General features: G+C 49.9%; 1 protein-coding gene across 1 annotated transcript in view; it reads left to right on the top strand.

Annotated features, from left to right (window-relative positions):
• MICALL2 (MICAL like 2) overlaps positions 1-19892 on the top strand; it is a 35883-nt gene extending 15991 nt beyond the window's left edge. The window contains exons 4-17 of the mRNA XM_014610799.3: positions 2445-2635; positions 3367-3488; positions 4099-4746; positions 5002-5228; positions 6391-6466; positions 6841-6968; positions 11422-11571; positions 14593-14648; positions 15419-15542; positions 16157-16247; positions 16698-16771; positions 17184-17298; positions 18143-18189; positions 18278-19892. Of these exons, the coding sequence (XP_014466285.2) occupies positions 2445-2635; positions 3367-3488; positions 4099-4746; positions 5002-5228; positions 6391-6466; positions 6841-6968; positions 11422-11571; positions 14593-14648; positions 15419-15542; positions 16157-16247; positions 16698-16771; positions 17184-17298; positions 18143-18189; positions 18278-18375 (2147 nt within the window). The 3' untranslated portion in view covers positions 18376-19892. The remainder of the gene's footprint in view (positions 1-2444; positions 2636-3366; positions 3489-4098; positions 4747-5001; positions 5229-6390; positions 6467-6840; positions 6969-11421; positions 11572-14592; positions 14649-15418; positions 15543-16156; positions 16248-16697; positions 16772-17183; positions 17299-18142; positions 18190-18277) is intronic.
• Positions 19893-20241: the final 349 nt, after the last annotated feature.

Here is a 20241-nt window from a genome sequence, read left to right as displayed (position 1 = left end):
ATAACTGCATCTACAGTAGGGCTGTTACTGATATGGCTGCACTGGTAAAAAATTTGCTGCCCAAGTTGACATTACCAAGGCAGTTAAACAGAAGTCTGTTTTCTCTTTCTGTAGTGACTGTAAGTTCAGCTGATATGATTGTGTTTCTGTGGGGCTCACAGCCCATCTCGTTAAGTGCCTCCAGAATACAGTTATAGTAAAACCTAAGTGTGAAACCAGGCCTAAGGGCTGCAGAGAACATTATACTCAAGTAACAGAGAGTATATTCGATGGCATTTATCAGGAGCGCTGTTCTCTACCTTGTTTAAAACTAGTAAAAATGAAATAATGCAATAAACCAAATTCCTGTTTTCCTCGAGGGACATGCCTGACTTGGTAGAGGTTGAACACCAGCTGTAGAGGACAGATCAGAATCATAAATACCCAGTAGTTTGGGGTGGGCTGTGGAGGCAAAAGCTTCCCTCCCCTGCCATTGCTTGTTTTTAAAATACTTTTCAAGGAGCAGAACGTTCTCTCGCCCTTCTCTTCACCTCCCACCCCCACTTCAATTTTTTTTTGGCTTGTCTTTGTTTTCATTTTTCATCATGGATTCAAACAAATATGCTGTGGTGCGTTTGAGCGGCGTGGTGGGAATCATGCCAGTTTGGGGGTCCTTGCTCCCATTCTTAGAGGGACTGGCCTTACCACATCATTAAAAGCTCCACATTTTTTTTTTTCCTCCCCAGTGTCCTACAAAATGAGAAAGCTGGGGTGGGTGTATGTATCCAGAACCACAGGCTGGGGAATGTGCCCTCTGACTAGGAGCAGGCGCCACGTTCCACGGACCGTGACCCTTTGCCTTCTGCATCCTGTTTATTACATAGGCGCCAATGAAGTTTTGCAAGCTCAAGACGAGGGACCAGTTGATGTTTATTGAGGTCACGCATTGACATTAGAGCAGGATGCCTCCTTTCCCTGTCCTGGGTTTTGGAAACTCATTAGGCAGAATCAGTGCAAAGTGAGCGTGTAGTTGGAGTCTAGACCTTTTGCTGTGTTGGGTGTCACCTGCAATGCTGTCCCTGTGGTGAAATGGCATTTGCTGTTTGTTAGGATAGCTGCCCGGGTTTCCTTTAAAAGAAGCTGCTTTTGTCTAGCTCTGAGATTTGGGCTTTTTCTCTCCTATCATTCTCTTACCCCTTTCTCTTTCTGAAGGAGAAGGAATCTCTTTTCGGAGGGCTCATCATTCACTTGGCTATTTAAAATGGAAATTGTGGCTAGGGAATAGTTTGTTGCCAAGCCGCACTCCGGTCCTGAAGGAATCTGGTTCTGTATGGGGGCAAGGCGTGAAGAAACATTAACTCGTGGAGAGAGAGGGCTGGAAGGGACCTCTGGAGGTCATTTAGACCAGGCCCTGCTTGAGGAAGGATCATCCCTAGCCAAACCATCCCGTACAAATGCTTGACTAACCTGTTCCTAAGACTCTACAAGCAACCTTCTTGCAGCGGCTTAGAGGGTGAGATACCCTCACCCCCAGCCCTGCCACTCGGGACCGTAGTGCTATCCTACACTGGAAAGCTGACTTTTTAGTGAGTCTCTCCCTGCCCCTCCTGAGGGCAGGCAGTTGTTCTCTAGCCCTATCTAGACTTTTGGCCATGATTCATGATTCCCTTCCCTCTCCTTGCACTTCTCAGGGTTTAGGGGATCTTTTTCACACACTGCACAAAAGAGAGAAAGGAACTTGTTCTCCTGTGTGTAGCGTGGGCCCAGGCCTGTGCCTGAAAGGTGGCCAGCCTGTGGCACATGTGCCACAAGTGGCATGGGCAGCCTTTGTGCGGTCTGTGGCAGATCAGGGAGGGAGCAGAGAGCAAAGCAGCAGGTATGTTGTCTGCAGAGGAGAAGACGGGGGCAGGACGGGGCATAGTTTCTTTCTCCTTAGACTCTACCATGATGTCTCGAAGTCTCATGTTTTCCTTTCTCAAGGATCACTTTGTTTTTTTCTACCTGCTTATGGGGAAGTCTGTTGGCTTTTTGAGGACTTTGTAGGAATGGAGGTATTTACCATGTGTCTTGGAAGGGTTGCTGTGCCATGGACTTCCTGTGGGCAGGTCAGTTAGCCTCTCAGTGCTTTAGTTCCTCATCTGTAAAATGGGGATTAGAGCACCTCCCTCTTGTTCAAATGCCTTCACATGCTGACTACGAGGCATTTGGATACTGTAGTAAGAAGTGCTGGGTATCATTGTCTTGCCCAGGCTATACGGCTAGCAATCTGAAGGGAGGTGGTCTTGTATCTCCCCCTATGGAGTTTGCCCAGGAGTTGGTCCTTCAAAAAAATAGTCTCCATATTTGCTTAGTGCCTGATAGGGCCCTGTTCAGGACATTTGGTCATTACTGTAATATAATTAACTTTCACACCGGTGGTTAGGTCTATGTTCCATTGAATAGTTTTCCTCTCTCCTTCCTGCCAGTCGGTGGCCTGTCTGGAATCAAGCGGCCCTCTTCTGAAGTCAGTGGGGAGCCAGCTGGGAAAAAAGTAATCTCCGAACCTGTTAAGCCAGCCCCCACGAAGCCATCACAAGCCTATCCACCACCTACTCCCAAGACAGGACCAGCAGTGCCAGGACAGGATCTGCCAAAAGAAAATCCTCCTGTGACAGCGGTAAGGAAACATTACTCTTTAACCTTTCTGGAGGAGTCAGAGACTCATCATCATATTCTGAGGGTTTCCATTAGCTGAGGGTGGTATCTTGACTATCTCTGTATAAGCCCCTGGCTCTCCCATCCTGAGATTAAACCTGGGGCTATGCTTATTATAGATGGACTCCACACCCAAGGTGACTGCTTGTTGGCTGCCGTTCACAGGCAGTTCAGTCCTACGGCGATTGGACTGGACATCTCATTGATTGCTGGTGGACTATACCAGCTGGCTTTTTAGCTGAGACTCCTTACACTGATTTAGATTGTAGGTGGTTGGGATTTCTCCAGCAAACATTCAATTCATCCAAACCCAGCCCTTTGCTGTCTTGACCCCTGTACTTCTGCTCAGGAGAGTGAATGTAGCCCTCACCATTTCAGAATAGCCAATAATCCGGTAGTCAGGTGCCCAACTAGGCGGTAGGAAATCAGGCACCAGTCCCTGTCCTGCCAGATTGAAACTGGGACTTGCAACTCAGTCTCCTGTACTGAGCACCCAACCACCAACCTGTTGGTAGTTCTGAGGGCGAGTTCATCTTGGTCTCTCCAGCTGAAGCTGCCCCTCTCCAGAAATTCAGCATGTCCCAGATCAGGAACTTGCTCTCCCACCTCCCAGGCATCTTTCTAACATTGCTCTTGTGTACATTGAATACTGATGGCCACCACTTCACATTTTTTCCCCTTTCCTCTATGCAGAAAAGGGTCCTGGCAGAGAGCAGTAATGTGCGTAGCAGCAGCTGTGCCATCTGTGGGGACCATGTGCACCTGGTGCAGCGACACCTGGTTGATGGGAAGCTCTATCACAGGAACTGCTTCAGGTATGGCCCTGGCAGGGGATGTAGAGGTTCATTCCTGCTGGGGGGTCAGCATCTTTGGGCAGGAAGGGGTGCAGCACTTGCTGTGCAATCCTTTCCCTTATTCAGCACCCTGTTAACCATGGGGTTTTGCTGTGTTTCACCTGCAGTGAACTTTTGGAGACTAGGAAGGCAGTTTCCAGGATGGTAAAAAGGCTCCTCAGATCAGACTTGGTGGGGTAGGCCTGACTTGTAGTGTTAGAAACCATATGCCTCTGTGGAAGCCCCTCTCCTGGTTCACTTGCTACTGGTAGCATCTGGCTCCTCATGGTCTTGTGGTACAAATGTCCATACCTCGGGGAACTCGCAGCACTGGCTCATTGCCATCAGCACCTCTCATTCCACAGGCTGTGATCTGAATGGTTCACTCTTTGGTGTTTACACGGGGAATACTTCATTGTGCATGTAGGAGAGTTGCATGCATTTCCTCACTGAACACATAGTATGGCCCTTACAAGTACCCCGTGTCCCTTTCTTCCCTGGGTTGGCTCTGGAGTTGTCCCTGCAGGCTCTTGCTGAGTTCACCTGACTCTCTGGAGAATGTTTCCTAACACTTTCTTGCAACTGCCCATAGATGCAAACAGTGCTCGAACACGCTCCTCTCCGGGGCCTACAAATCTGGGACAGAGCCTGGGACATACATCTGTACCAGCCACCAACAGCCAGCCAGAAGCACAGGGTACCATCCTGCCATTTCAGCTAGCGCAGCCTCAGGGGCTTTCCAGAAAGCGGTGGACTCCAAGAAGCCAGCACAGGTATCGGCCAAAACAAGCCAGGCAAGCAAAGACACTGCTTTCACCTCCGATTCTGCCGGTTCCACCAAGCCATCTGCTGGGAGCAGCCCTGGCTTTAAAAGTCTAAATGCTCCACAGTCACCTCCTGCTAGGAATAAACCAGATCAGCGTGAAAGTGCCGCATCACCACCTTGGATGACTTTTGCAGCCAAAACGCAGCAAGCCCGAGAGAAGTTCTTCCAGTCTGGTTTGGGTGACTCGGGGCCTTCGATTAGCAAAGCACCAGCTGCCAAAGACCAAGTTGTTAATTCACCTCCCTCTTCAGCAGGTGGCAAAGCTGCCTTCAGCAAAAACTTTTCTGATGTACATGGAGGCAGCAGCGAGAAGGATAAAGCACGTAGTTTTCTCAGGCAGGCTCTCCCTGGATCTGATGCCTCTACGAACAGGCCTGGAGGGGTCACTACTGCTGGCTCCCAGGCCCCCAGCAGGTATGAACTTTCTTTTGCTCCTATCTCCTGGCTGGGATAGCAGGCCAACCCAGGAAATAATGGGGCATTACTAGGACAGGGATGTCTTGCCAACTCCAGTAGGCTAGACTGTGCTTTTGTGGGTGGTGAGGGGAGGGGCATATGGAAGATAAACTCCTATTACCATGCTCTGGAGGGGCTGATTCAGGGGTTTGGGGTGAAAGTTAGTAGAACAGACCTTAACTCTGTAAAGGCTCATTGGACTCCTGTTTGCAGCGCCAAGCATTCTTCCACTGCCTCCCGCTGGCTGAGCCCTGATCCAAAAGTGCAGGGCAACAAAACGGGTCCCACAGGACTGAGACCGGCAGCAATCCCAGAGCCTGCACCCAGGAGTCCAGCCAACAAGATAGGAGGTGAGGCTGCCGCTCAGCCTGGAGGGAAAGGCTGGATGGGTAACAAACCTGCAGACTTCGGTCGTAATCCAGACGGGAAGAGCCCCAAAGGTGAGTGGCTTGTTCCCTTGTTGTTTGAGATAGGTGTTCTGTTGGGATGCTCCACGTGCTTTGAGACTTGTTTCGCAGTAGAGAACTTGCTCCGGGGCTCTGTTCTGAGGCCTAGACGAGCGATTCTCAACCAGGGTACCACAGCATGGCATTTAGCTCTGGGAGTTCATGGCTTGCCCTATTGCAGCGCATGGAGCATTTGACACCCAGCTGCTGGGAAGTTGGACAGCCCTGGCCTAGACTATAAGGGTGTTGCTTGCACTCTTACCCTGCAGCAATCGCCAGCACACAATCGGTCTCCAGAGCTCTGGGATCTTTGGCTCAGAATGGATCCATCTGTCCCTGTAAAGGAGTATCCATGTAATATTCCTTCCAGTCCAGGCCTTAATAGACTTTCTCATTCAGGAGCTGAGATCAGAAATGTGGTAGCTGCCATACTATGTTGTCTTGGGATCTCAGCAGACCTAGCAAGCTATATGGTGATGGGAGACAGCTCGGGGAAATCTTGAGGCGACTTGGGGATCTGGAAGATGGTATATTCTGTTCTCCAAATCAGTAATGAACTAACACTTGGCACGATGCCTTAAGCAAGGTGATGCTGAAGGTGCCATCCTCTGGGCGAGATGTGAAATTGCTGTCCTGACCGCTTATGATTGCGTGTGTCTCCTTAAAGAGGAGCAGTGTTTAAGTCTGATGTCCTTGATAAATGTATGCTACCGGCCTGTGTTTTTTCCCTGCCATTTCATCTGGGATGTTCCCCACATCCTGCTCTAAGCAGCCTGTTTTTCCTTTTGCTGTGTGCTATTTACCAGCTGCCTCATAATCTCCGTTGTGGATGTCTTTCTGTAGTGGATGGGAGAGGTTTAAAAGTGTTTGGGGATCAGTTAGGATGAAAGAACCTTTTTGCTGTACAAGCTAGTTGTTATCTATGGGTCATGGGAAGCTGCCCTGAACAAAGTAGGAACAAAGGAGCACCAAGCTAATCTTAAACTACTTTGAGTAGTATTGGCCTCACTTCTCTAACATCAGAGTAGCTTCTTTGACATCCACAAGAAGCCTGGAGTTGCCTTACCCAGGATCTGCAGAGGGGTACATATGATTTGTATTGGATCAGCTGTTTGGGTCAGTCCTAGACCTATTCACTTCACGTCTCTTCCGACAGGAATTGTGGACAGCACTGGAGATAAATCTGAGAGCCCGGCAGAGTGGAGAACCAAGTTGAAGCCCGTGTCCAACAAGTGAGTGTAGCAGAGCCAGTGGCTTTCAGTGATGAGTTGAGTGAGGGTGTATCTGAGTATGCAGCAGTACACAGCTGTGTTTGTGAATACCCTTGACCAGCTGTGTAGCCCCAGGGCTTGCATGTGTGAGCGAGCAGAGCTCTCACGTCACGCTTTCAGTTCTTAAATACTTGCTGTAAAAGACGAGGAGAAGCCACAAGAAGAGCTCCTTTTGGCTTTTGCTTCTGAGGGTTATGGGGAAGGTGAGCTTCCCTTTCTCAACTCAATGCACCCGAATTGGCTGAATCTTTCTGAGGGAAGATCGCAGGTGGTAAAGTCCAGGCCAGGATCTGGCAGAGGAGCAGTGTCCTAAGTTCTACTGTATTTCCTTGCAGAGCCTCAGACCAGGGTGTCCTTAAGAAGCCTACAGATACCTCCAACGTATTGAACACAGCAGTAAGCCTGGCACAGAAGGAGACTAAGCCAGCTTCATCCATTGTCTCACCAGCAAATCGGAACAATGGTAAGAAGGGTGTAGACACAGTATGGAAGGAACCTTATCCAACACTTCTCCTGTGTCATGCCATTTGCAGGTGTAAATCTGGGATACCAGAAGTATGATGGGAGCATTTCCTCTTTGTATTCACAGCATCCTGGACATCTTTCTCCCCCTGTGCTGTGGTCTAATGGGCTCTGTTCTCTGAAGGGTCCAATTTCCACTAGTGGAGGGGGAGGGGGGCGTAGTCTAGCCTCCTCTTAGCTGGGTTGAGAGGGTGAAAAGCATAATTCCACCTGCTTAATACTAGAGGTGCACCGATACATCAGTCCCATATCAGATTAGCACCAATATAAGGAAAATTGACAGTATTGGCAATCATCGCTGATAAATGCCCCATGCAGGCAGCCAGGAGTGCAGCACAGCAGCATGGACAGCAGGCAGGTCTGGCTGGTAAGTCTGTTGTGAGGGAAGGGGGGGCGCAGATTGAGGTCCCTGTGGTGAAGGAGGGAGTGGGTCTGGGGCAGGTGCTGCACAGCTGGGGTGGGCTGCAGGACAGAGCTGCAAGGGGCTCATCTGGGGGGCTCGGAGGGGGTGGTGGCTCCCATGGCTATACGCACCCTGGGAGGACATGGTGGGAGTGGGGTGTGTGTGCCTGGATCTGTGTGTGGGGCGAGGGCAGGCTGCTGCTGCGGGCTGGGGGTGGTGGTGGGCTCTTCCTGGCAGGGGCGTTGGGCTGGGCTGCACTCGGGGCAGGCAGTGGCGATGCTGGGAGGGGAGCTACAGCGACTTTTGGGGTGGCTGCAGTACCCCACCCCATAGCTCCCTCCCTAGTGCCATTGCCACCTGCCCCAAGTGCTGCCTGGCCCAGCCCCCTGCCAGGAACAGCTCAGCACCGCCCTGCCCCAGCCTGCAGCAGCATCCCATCCTTGCCCCACACGCAGATCTGGGGTCACAACCCCCTTTGCCCTCCCAGGGTGCACATAGCAGTGGGAGTTGCCCCTCCCCCCCGCCCAAATCCCCTGGATGAGCTGCTCGTGGCTCCATTCTGTGCTCTTCCCCAGCTGTGCAGCACCTGTCCCTGCCCCACTCCCTCCCTCACCGTGGGGACCTTGATCTGGCCCTCCCTACTCGCCCATTCTCCCACAACAGACTTACCAGCCGGATGCTGCTCTTCAAGCTGCCTGACTGCATATCAGCAACTGGATTGGTATTGGCTGATTATGGCTCATTAAAAAGCAGCCATCGGTATCAGCCAAAAAAACCTCTATTGGTGCACCTCTAAATACCATAATTGTAGAACTGTCTCTAGTCCTTTATCCGCATCACACAGCTTTCCCCAGGCTTTGGTCCAGTGGCATTTGTGTAGTGTGGGATGTTTTCTCTCCAGGTTTTCACAGGGGTTTCCCCCTTTTCCTGGAATCACTTGCAACTGCTTGTATACTGTCTCTAAAACCTGGGGAGAGTAATGCCCTGATGATCAGTGCTATAAGTGTGAGATGGCACATGGAACTGGGAGGTGAAAGCTTCTTCAGTATGTCCTCTGGGGCCTGAAGGAGAACTGCAGTGGTAGACCTGGAAATTCATTAAGGGTCTTCCCCCTTCCCCCCCATATGTTTTCTCTCTTCCCTCCCCTTTGTCTTATTTGGGCTTGAAAAAAAAACAGAGCATGGCATGGATGAGCATGGGATGTGCAAGACAATCTAGGACTGTTAGATGCGTGTGTACTGGTAAAAATAGACTGGCTGCCACCAAAACGTTAGCCTCCCATCCACAGGGAATGGGGTCACTGGCAATAAATATTGTTACTGCTGTTATCTGAAACCAGAGTTTTGGTCACAGGACAGCAGAACAGGCAAGAGGAGAAGTGTTGCATACTGCTGTGATTCATACCTTCCAACAAAAGCTTGTTCCCTTCACCATGGGACTGACCTTCTCCCCCTGCATTTCCCATGACAGGCTGTTTTCTGTTGCTGACTCTTGTGTGACTTCTTTGATAATATTTTTCCTCCTGTTTCTCATGCAATACAATCATGAGGGTTGGCTTACAGACCTACTCTTCTTCCTCAAGTAAACAGGAGCTGTTGATAAGTCTGTCACATTTTTTTTCAGAGGAAAGTTGGGAGGGAGCAGGAGAAGGAAGCTTTGCTACCAGTTGACACTCTGAGACCTAACACTGTCTCGGGGTTTGCCTCTGCAAATTCCTGGCATGTTCAGTTCTTTTTAATCTTGATTTCTTGTTCATTTCACCATCCTTTTATACTCTCTTCTCTTTGTGTTTCCAATGATTTCTTTTCCTCCTTATTAAAAAATTGTTCTCTGGCTTAGCAGTCTTTGTTTCAAGACCAGAATCCTTTTCTACAGCTCTTGCCATGTTGTGGTGGCATGTCTGTCTGCTTTCAACTGCAGGCAAGTCTTGTCATGTGCACTAAACGCTGTAGAATTGGACTTGGCTTGATATATATACTCAAGGTTGAGGAATAAACAGTTTACAAATAAAGAGTGCCTATACATGTGCTCTGATGCGTCTTAATGGGAACGTGTCGGAGCAGACTCAATTCATCTAATCGGAAAGCTCCAGCATGCTGCAGCTTCTCATGTATTCAGTTTTCCGCATTTCAAAATGGCAGCGGAAGCACTTTAACTAACGATCATTGAACAAGCTTTAGTTAAAGTGTCCTTGATGCCATTTTGAAACGTGGGATGCTGAATGCACGAGACGCTGTGGGTGTTTTAATTAGAGCAGCTCCCGAGAGCCGCTCTAACTAAAACGTGTCTCCCTCTAACCTCCTGTAAAACATGTCTAGGCACTCAAAGTGTAAATTGCCCCAGTAATTGGTGGGGCTTAGAGAATAGGGTTACAAGGAAAAACATCAACGTTTGACATTTTTCAGCAAAAAAGGGAGAGACTTGTGCATATGTTCAGTTCAAACAACCCTTGGTAGTAGGAGGAATTCAGGTTTATGTCCTTCCTCGAGTCTTACTTTACCTGAAGTTTCTCTGTGTGGGTGCAGAAGGGAGTGGAAGAGTTTCCTATTTCCAGAAAGGTCTGGTTGCACTTTTTGCTGTAGGTTTCTGTCTCTGAAGGTTGAGGTGATTATTAGAGGAGTGGCCATTTTAATAGGGAGGAATTGGCTGAAAATGAGAAGGGAATCTGGGTGAAAGCAATCATGAAATGATCACCCGGAAAGGGTGAGACTAGCAAAATAATGGACTCTAAGAGGAGGCTCGACATTTACCTGGCTGGGGTCATTTGAGCCCAGTTTTCTCTCCTGCCCATGGCAGGGGGTCAGACTAGTAGGTTCAGAAGGAACCTTGTAGATCTTCATCTATGAATCTATGACTTCAGCAAACTCAGGGAAAGTAGGATCTCTTTCAAAGAGTCCAAAGAATAAAGGAATGCAGGATTGCAAATGGTGAAAGAAGCTCTCCCAATGCAGACAAAAGAAAGTAAAAGGCCAGCTTGGCTGCTTCAGGAGCCCTTTAGGGACCTGAACATCCAAATAGATTCTTATAAGAAGGGCAAACAAAGACATCAGACTAAGGATGAGTATAGAGGAATAGCACAGACAGACGGGGTTATCCCTACAGGGGGGCTGAGTGCAAAGAGTTTTAATTAGCAAGGGACATAAAAGGCAACAAGAAAAGGTTCTCCTAATACATTAGAAGTAAAGGGAGACTAAGGAAAGTATGTGTCCGTTACTTAAAGAGGAAGAAGAGCAAATAAAGGGTGGCTAGTAGAGGACTGAAACATTTAGTGACTATTTTGCTTCAGTCTTCACTAAAAAGGATTAACTGTGACCAGATAAGACTTAATTAATTTGGAGAATGGAATAACATTGCAGGCCAGAATAAGGTGAGAGAGAAGGGGTTAGGAACATTTTGAGAAGTTAGATATATTCAAACCATCAGGGCCTGATGAAATTCACCCTAGTGTTCATAAGAAGTTTCCTGATATAGCTGCTGAGCCACAGGTGACTTATCTTCTGTGTGCAGGATGGGGGAAATCCCAGAAGACTGGAGAAGGGCAAACCTAGCACCTGCCCTTAAAGGGAATGAGGGGAAAGGAAGGAGGTTATGGGAAACACAGTCTAGGCAGTCTATCTCCATTCCAGGAAGGTACTAGAAAAAAGTTATTAGGGCAATCCACTTTAAGCACCCAATGGATAGATGACATAAATATATAGAAAATAGTTACAAAGCAAATGCTAAGTGTGTGGGGCATGGAGGCGCAGCGATGCCACTGCTTGGGAATAATCCAGCTATTTAACAGAAGTTTGATCACCAAACCCCTTCTATCATGGGAACTAGATTGAGATTTGTGCCAGGTATGTCTAGCTGTTGTGTAGGGTGTACCCAGTTGCTGTGGAGCTGAGAACAGGTGTAGCACTAGTAGCAAAGGTGGCGGTTGAAGGTGTCTGGCTTTGCTGGGTGAGAGGTGCAGGTGCAGTTCTCACCCTTTCCATGCTTTCCAATTTAGCTCCATCTGCGGCACTGCCTCAGAAGAAGAAGTTGTACCCTGGCCGGGAGCTCTCTATCAGCTGGCAAACACCCAAGCAAAAATGGGAAGAGCCTGTCACCCCTGCCAAGGAGGAGGAGTCGGGTCACTCGAAGTGGGTCACGGCTCCAGGTAAGGTTCTGGCTCTAGCAACTGAAAGCCTCCGTCTCCTGCTCTCTCTTTGGGCAGCCTGGCAGCAGTGCTTGCTGGCAAGATACCAGTTTCTGGCACTGTCCAGAGATCTGTTACCAAGCCTGCCTCTGTGGCCTTGTCTTGAAAAAGAGCTGTGTGTTCAGCGCTTGCTAGCTTAACACGGTCTCACTAAAAGCCAGCTAGAAACTGTGCCTGGTTGTTGCAGCTGGAGTAGGGGCTTCTGCCCTGGAGGAAGGGTATAAAATGGGGTTCACCTGGGTTTAGCCTTCACCTGAGAAGGGGAAGGACCCCCAGCTTGGCAGTGACTCAGATGATGCCTCCACTCCCCTGCTGAGTGTGAACCCATCCAAACCCAGACAAAAAGGGCACAGAACTAACACGATGGCGACTGCTGTTGCACCGTTGGCTTTGTTCTGGTGTTCGTCCCGTCCCTGGCTGGCTGTCTCAACGACTAGGGCTGGGAGCACATGTTACTGTGTGTTTTCACAGCACCTAGAACAGCAGGGTCCAATGTCTGGCTGCTTGTTAGGCACTGCTATAGTTGCATGGTTAAAAGCACATGGGAAAATCCGTCAGCACCAGTTAGCTGGACATCTGGCTGCCCCTTGGGATTTTCTGAAACAACGAATATACAATTTCCCTGGATATTGAGATTTTAACATGCTAGTTAGTTCCATGTTAACACTCCTGTTTTCTACGAGTGAAATAGCCACTACCCACAGCAGTTGCTTCCACATACATGAAGTCTTGTCTTGCTTCGTTTTTTAGGAGATGGTCTGATGTGGATACAAAAGCTCTCATTTATAACTGAGTGACCAGTCTGAGAGACTGTATAAAACAGACCAGTCTGCATGTCTGTGCTGCAGCCAGTTTCCTTACTGGCTTTTCAAATTAGGCTGATCGGCTTTTCTCTCAATACTGTGACCCACCATCTTCATCTACCATTGCTGTGGACTGGATTAGGGACAGAGGGCCTGACCCTCTATCATGTCCCTTCTATAGGGCTAAGTAAAAGGCCCTTTTTTTAGTTTCCCAGTAACTCAGGACAGAAAGCGTATTTTTAAACAGCCAGTTAACTATATCATTCCTCTAACCCTCTAGAAAGATTAATAAAGATATAGATTCTGTGGTTGGGTTTCGGTATACTGGTTTGCTTCAATATCCTCAGTGTTTTCTATAATGTTTGAGCAAGCAGCTAGGAGTTGAGATCCCATAGTTCTGTTTGAGTCCTTCCCACTGTCTGTGGACAGTGATTTTACTGCTGTTTCTCCACCTGAGTCTGAGTTTCTCTCTTGTATGGAGAGAGAGCCTTTCACGAGAATCGGATTGTGGCACCGAGTGAAGGTGCATGCAGGTCGTGGGACAGAAAGGGCTCTACATATAAAGCAGTAGTCTCTGTCTAAGCTCACAGATTGCTTTGTCTGTCTCCGACCCCGCATTGCGCTGGCTGCGTCCTCCAAACTTCTTGGTCTGTCCCTAGTCACTGATGGTTTTGATGGGGCTTCCACCTTAAAGGGACTCACCTCAGAGATTGCTGAAGGGCTGGGCCTGTGTTGAGACCTGTCCTTGAGCTCTTCCCTGATGACCTGGGAACTGCATCTTTTAGTAATGAACTATGTGACTGCCAAGGAGTATTAGGTGGCTGCCCTGGGGTTATGCACTGTGCCTCTTATCTCCCATGTTCATGCACAAACTAATCTTGGACCATTCCTTTCCCCTGCTATTTTTTAAACGTGTTTTTTGCCTACTGCATCTGCTGTTTATTGGGGTAACTACATTGTCCCACTCACTGTAATGTCCAAGTGCCTCGCTTTCCATATTATGTCCATCCTTAATATCCTTGAGCAGTAAAGCCATGCCAATTGTCCTCATTTTACAGATGGGAAAACTGAGGCGCAGAGGGTCTAAGGTTGTTGCCTTTTGCCCCATAGGAAACATTTGGCACAGCAGGGACTTGAACCTGGATCTCTGAAGTACCAGCCTTCCCTCATTATTTGTTGTATAAGCATTAGTCTGTGAGCCTTTTTTTTAAAGGCTAATAATATTGTTAAAATTTACTTCGGGTGAAAGAGAGAGAGCAGAGGCCAGCAGTATTTCTGACTTGGGCAGACTGCTGGTGGTAGCTGTTTTCTGGAGGGTTACAAAGGCAGAAGGAGAGCCTGTGGGTATGAGACTTTTTTTTCTTTGAACTCAGACCTTGCACCGTGTTTCCATGCTGCATTTCTGTAAATTCCCAGCAGGTCTGTGTTGCTTTAGATCACTGTCACCAAATGTCCTGGTTTTGATGGTGCGGGACAAGGGGTGATACGATCCCCCTGCTTTCTCTCTTCCACTAGACCTGTCCCCTGCAATCATGGGGGAGCGGGTCTGGATGATCAGGGAGCCTAGAGTTCCCCACTTACGGAGAGGCACCCTGAGGCTCCCCAGGGGCACCTCTTTGAAAGCAGACAGGTGCTCTGGGGGCTTGAGGAGCCCTCAAGGTGGCTGGAGAGTGGGAGCAGCTCAGGCTGCTCATACTCTCCTGCCACAAAGCTAATAGACCCCTACTGCAATAAAGTGACAGAGTCTGTTACTACCTTTTGTCGTGCCACTGGTTTTCATTTGATATAGTGCGAACAGGGTAGCAATGTCTATTGGCTCACAATTTGTGCCATCCTAAAAAAGTTAATTGCGGCAAAAACGAGACATCGGACGACGTCTGTTTGCACCCTGAGTGTCACAAAGCAGGCAGAGACTGTCCCACAGTTTGGGATGATGGGACAAACTGAGGGTAGGGAGCGAAGCGAAGGGGTTGTGGGCACGACTGCAGAGTTATAATGCGCAGTAGGAAGGAGGGTGGAAGGGGTTTCCTGCGTTGTTCTGTACTAATTGAAGTGCGCATGTTGCTGCTGCCCTCTGTTGGAGGGAATTAGAACGGCTCCATTTCTAATCCGGGATTAGCTAGTCACCAGCGAGTTGCCTGCTGAGATACTATAAAGTTGCTCTTTTTTTTCTTTCTAGTTAAACCCTCTGTTCCTCAAAGCTTCCCTGCGAATGAGCCAGTATCTCCAACCAAGGTAGGGAGGTGGAGGCAGCATGGCCTGCATTTTGCCACCAAAAAGAATTGGTATCTTAATCTTATTCTTCTGAAATTGAGCTCCACCGTGAAGTCTATATGCAACTCCCTCTTCATGACTGATATCATCTATGAGAGTTAATTTGCCGGGGTGGAGGGGGAGCAGAAGAGGGCTGTGGGGATTACAGGGTTGGGGTACGGGCAGAGTTATGGTTTGGGGGAGACGCAGTATTCTCTGTATGCTGTGGAAAGGTGGAAGTTGGAGCGTGGATCACAGCCCTGAAATTAGGAGCAGGGCTCACCTACAGACCTTCCCTAAGGAACATATCATGGGAGCTGCCCTAGCCTGTGTTACCCCCTTGCTATGGCCAAGGTCTTCTGCCACACACTGTGTCTCCTAAAGGCTACAGGAGGGGACTGCATAGTTTCATAGTTGGTCGGGTCGGAAGGGACCTGAGCAGATCATCAAGTCTGACCCCCTGCCATGGCAGGAAAGAGTACTGGGGTCAAAAGACCCTGGCAAGATGTTCATCTGGCCTCCTCTTAAAGACCCCCAGGGTAGGAGCCAGGGTAGATGGCTAGCGAGGGCCCTGCCATAGTGTCCAGTACAGCCTATTCAGCGGAGAATCGCCTCGTCTTCTCTAACCTTGGAGGCCCTGAGAGAGAGGACATATTCCAGCCTGTCTCCCTCTAGTTTCTCAGTGCCGCATAGACCCTGTCCCGTGGGAGCGGCTAGCATTTGTTTCTAGCCTCTGTGACTTTGTCCCTCAGCTCCATCCAGACTATATCCCGGAGGAGGAAATCCAGGGGAAGGTGCGAGATATCGAGAAGCAGCTGGATGAGTTGGAGCAGCAAGGAGTCGATCTGGAGAAACAGCTGCGCGGCTGTGAAGGAGGTAAGGGAGGCCTTAGACTGGAGTCAGGACAGGCAAGACTTAATTCCCCCAGTCTGTCTCATCTGCATACGTATTTGTCTTCTGTCCTAGGAGTGTGCGCTGAATGTGGGACTCCAGGTATAGTGTGGGAGCTAGGTAAAATGCTGGGAAGATGGACTTCCAACTGATTCTGCCTGTCTCTGTACACATGGTCCCAGCATATCATTGCTAAATTGCCAGTTGGCTGAGGTTTAGGACTCAAAGGCTGCTTCTAAGATGTCTTTGGGACTTCAAGATTCCCTCTTGTGGGCCTTGCTCAAGACTGGCTTTGATGTGGAAAAGCTCAGGCTGGCATAGAGGGGCAGATTGCACTGAAGGCGAGTTGGACAGCCTAAGATGGAGAAACTCAGCCAGCTTTTCTGCAGCCATCCGTGGTGCGCACTGTCTGTAGCCTGAGTAACAAGGGCTACTTGTGTCGGGCCCAGTCCATGTCCAAGTATGGACAAGTAAGCCTTCTTGTGTCTAGAGTAGGTGAATCTGTGCTGCCCTTCATGCACCATCACTGCAGAGGGTTTGGACTTGCTGTAGCAAATGCAGCAGTGAGAGGACATAGTGGTGTTTCGTTTTGTGTGCAGATGAATCTGAGGATGCCCTCATGGTGGACTGGTTCAAACTGATCCATGAAAAGCAGCTGCTGCTAAGACTGGAGTCAGAGCTGATGTACAAGTGAGTACAACCAGAAATCTATCCATGCATCCATCTGTCCTCTCCTACCTCTGAGCAATAAGCTGAGCCCTGACTGCTCCCCTTACAGGTGGGGATAGAGGGGGAGACACTGGGGCAAGGCAGGCTCGAAGAACTGTGTATCATCAGCACCTTGGAACGTATTAGCTGATGGGGCTTCACCTTTGTAGCCTAGACAAGGGAAGAGCAGTCCAATGCCATGTTGGGTGCCGTGAGGAGGAGGTTGCTTAGCAGTCATCTTGGACAACAGTCCCTGTTGCTAGGATGGGAAGCCTGTTTGTGTAGGTGGCATATGGGCAGCCCAGAAAATCCCTAATATTGGCTGCATTGCCCTGACTCTCTCTAGGAATCCCCGTCTAGAATCTTTTGTCTGCTCCAAAGTGACGCAGGATTCCCCTGGTTTGACCTTGTTGCCTCTCGGGGCTCTTGCAGAATGAAGCAGCAAAGGCTGGAGGAGGAGCAGTGGAATACGGAGAATGAGCTGCGGTGTCTGATGAGCAAACCGGGTTAGTAGCCAGCCCAGCATGTACACTGTCCTTGCGGTGAGGGGTTTTGTCCAGGCTCTGGGCAAGCAGAAACTTCAGGCTCTGCATTCATGATCTGACTGGTGCAGGTCTCTCTATGGGGCTTTTAGCCCATTGTGGACTCCTGTTTTCTGCTGGACTGGAGACCTCTGGGGCTCTGTGTGGATTCTCACCTGCATCCAGTCCCGTCTACAGTTTGATAGGGGAGGAGAGCCATGACTCGGGCAGGATGGGGATGGGTGAGGGAAGGTCGATGTTTGTGAGAAGTATATTGTTCATGGGAAGCAGGCATGTGTGTGTATGGCCTGCAGCTCGGAGGCAGGTATCGGGCATGAGGCAGAGCCAGGTAAGCGTAGAGCTTGCTGGTGTGAACGGGTCCCCTTGTGTTGTGCAGAGAATCTGAAGACGTCCTGGGAGAAGGTACGAGAAAAGGAGCTGCTGGAGTCATACGTGAGGATTGTCAACGACAGAAACGATATCGTGGATTGCCTGGATGAGGACAGGATCAGGTACGGGACCTCGGGTGATGAGGGAATGATGAGATGACCTGCAGGCTGCTGCTGCCCTCCCCTCTGCCAAACAGTTCTGGTATGGGAAGGCTGGCTTGGGTCTCAGTTTAAGCCCCCTCTCCTCCCTCAGTCACCGATGTACTGACGTTTTCCCTTGCCCCCAGTCAGGACAATGGCATGAGGGCAAGGGGCAGGGGGACTCTCTCCACCGGTGCATTTGAGTTGTAGGAGCTTTCTGCACAGCAAACCTACCATCCCCATCCCCAGCTGTGCGGCCCTCATACCAGAAGCCATGTAGCTCTGACGGGGGAGCAACCAGTTGGCATGGTCCCACAGCAGAGCTGCTTAGCTTGCCTGACATGCCTCATGGAGGCAGCTTCACTGCTTCTAGCTGAGGAGACCCACCTGGAGCCTCTCGGGGTCCTGAGGGCACTGTTGCTAGGATGGGAAGCTCTTGGGTCTTTTCTGCAATGTAGTGGCATGCTTGGCACCTCTCTGCTCCCCCTCATTGAGAACCGGAGGACCCTGACCCCATCCTTTTCACAGGCTCCTTTTGGCTGCTTCTTTACTTCTGGGTTTAACATTCCCTTTGAAGCTGAATGTAGGAGGGAAGCCCAAGTGATTTCTGTCTCCATGGCACAGCCTGTGAGGGTGACTGGCCCTGTTGGGCTTGGGCATGGCAGAGGGGCATTGGAGGAGGAGGTGCCTTGGTGGAGTGCTCTTCACAGGTGTCACCCCTACTCCGAGGGGGACAGAGCAGAGGGGCAGGCTTCTGGACTTGCCCTTGGGTTCCCCTGAGGAGCATTGGGTGCTGACTAACACGGGCCTCTTTCTTCCCTCACAGAGAGCAAGAGGAGGATCAGATGTTGGCAGACATGATCCAGAAGCTGGGTAAGCACTCTCGTTTTTGGGAGCCCCCTGGGTCTGGGTCCCATTGAGGACAAGGAACTCATGTCCTGTGCTGTCTTCTCACCCACAGATGGGCCTCGTGAAGGCCAGGAGATGGACAAGAGGAAAAACAAGTTCCGGTGGTCCAAGATTTGGAAGCAGAAAAATAAGAACAAGGCTAAGGAGTGAAATCCCCTGTGCAGCAGTGCTGATGGCTGCTGATGGCATCTGAAGGATGTCCCTCCCTCCCTGCTTTTTCCTGCTGTTGAACAGAACCATACAAAGAGGCTCCTTTGCCTTGTGATGTGTACGAAGGGCATGGGGCCCCCTTGCCTCTCATAAGGGGGACTGATGAGATACTGGTGCTACCCACCAGCTGACAGCTGCAGCATCCTCCTGAGGATTGGCGCTTTATTCTCATGTTCATCAGTATGAATACAACCCCACCCCTCAGGATAGCACAGTGCCTAGTTCTCCCCTTGTCCCCCCAGCCAGACAAAGCTGTGCTTGGGAAATGTCCTTCATCCTTCCCAGCATCCCCTTGCTTTGGGAAGGTTTGGAAGGGCTTGAGAGACTTCAGAGCCATGAGTTGCCTCATTGCTTCAGGTCTGGGGACTTCTCGTTATAACGCTGTTGCCAAGAGGAGCTGCAGGTCCTAGCACAAAGGACAAACGAAGACCTAGGACCATGGCACTGACTCACTTATATGAGGAGAGGGTTAGGGATAGAAAGAACTTAGCTGCATTTGGAGGGAGAAATGCTTTCCTTTTGATATTTAGCTGCATGATGGTCTTCAAACCTCCATTCAGAAGCCGCTGCTGGGTTTGTCTCTAGGCCAGCTCTCCCCACGTTGGGAGACCCTTTTCCCCCACCTCTTTGTAGTGGGATACACCAGCTTCCTCTCTGTTGGGGTTATCAGGCAAAGCTTTCATTGCCTCTGGTACGTCATTTTGAAGGTGTCTGTAGACCCTTTTAAAACCATCAGCCCACGTGCAGCATGGGGATTCGCTGCTCTCCCCAGCCCTACCCCTTGGTGAGGGTAAATACTTCTAATGAACAGCCAAATGCCTCACTGTGTCAGTGAGTCCAGTATGTTCAGGGATGGGATGGGGAAGTCGTATCCTGGGCTGAGGGATCTCAGGGAAAAAACTTCTTTTTTTGTCCTCTCCTTTGCACAGTCTGAAAAGGGTTGTGCCCATGCATATCAGCCTGCAGCCTCTCCTGCCCACCATACTGTGTCTAAAGGGGAGGAAGGTAAAGACTAGGAACAGCAGTTGCAAATCCGCATCCTTCTGGCCCTTGCAAGATGTGAAATCATCCTGCGTTTGTTCTCCCTCCAGCACAGGGGTTGTCTTTAGGATCCTGCGGGCTGCTGGTCTCTAATGGGATAGCGTTTCCTATCGGCAGTTGGGCTCTGCCTTATTCACATCATAGAAAAGAAGCTGCAGCCGGATACCTGCTCCAAACAGGTGGTGCAGGATGGTGTCGTGCCAGCCTTCCCCACCAGGTGGCAGCAGGGTTCTCTGACCAAATTAGTTTGCCCAGGGCAGCCAAGGCTGACAGGCTCAGGAAGTTTATAAAGCACTAAAGCCCTTTCTCTACTACCGTGTGCGCTGCCTGCCCAGTCAGCAGGGACGTGTTGGGTTCACTTTTTTTGTATTTGCAAATGTTTGTATTCAATAAAAAAAATACTTGCAAAAGTAAAACCTGGTGCCTCCTGCAAGATGGCTTTGGTGGCACCGAAGGGCATGCAGCCTCAGCAGCAGCATCCAGGACTGGACAGCCGGTGACGACAGATTTTGGGTCCCCGTCCAGGTCCAGAGTCAGTCTTAGTAGGAACCAAAAGGGAAATGTAAGGCCCTGTCCTGTCCTGAGGATTTCCCTACCCAAGCAGTGACTCTGTTTCTCCTTTCACAGGTTCTAAGATCACTTGTAAATATGCAGGAGCCCAGCAGAGAGCTGTTTGGGGCTGGGGAGTGCCCACAGAATACTGTGTCTATCAGGAATTCACCTTGCTCCGAGTCTGGCTGCGTTCCCCCACGTGTTCAGGGACAC

This window comes from Alligator mississippiensis, chromosome 13 (assembly GCF_030867095.1).
Source record: "Alligator mississippiensis isolate rAllMis1 chromosome 13, rAllMis1, whole genome shotgun sequence".
Classification (NCBI taxonomy): domain Eukaryota; kingdom Metazoa; phylum Chordata; order Crocodylia; family Alligatoridae; genus Alligator; species Alligator mississippiensis.
This window is presented reverse-complemented; position numbering and strand designations above follow the sequence as displayed.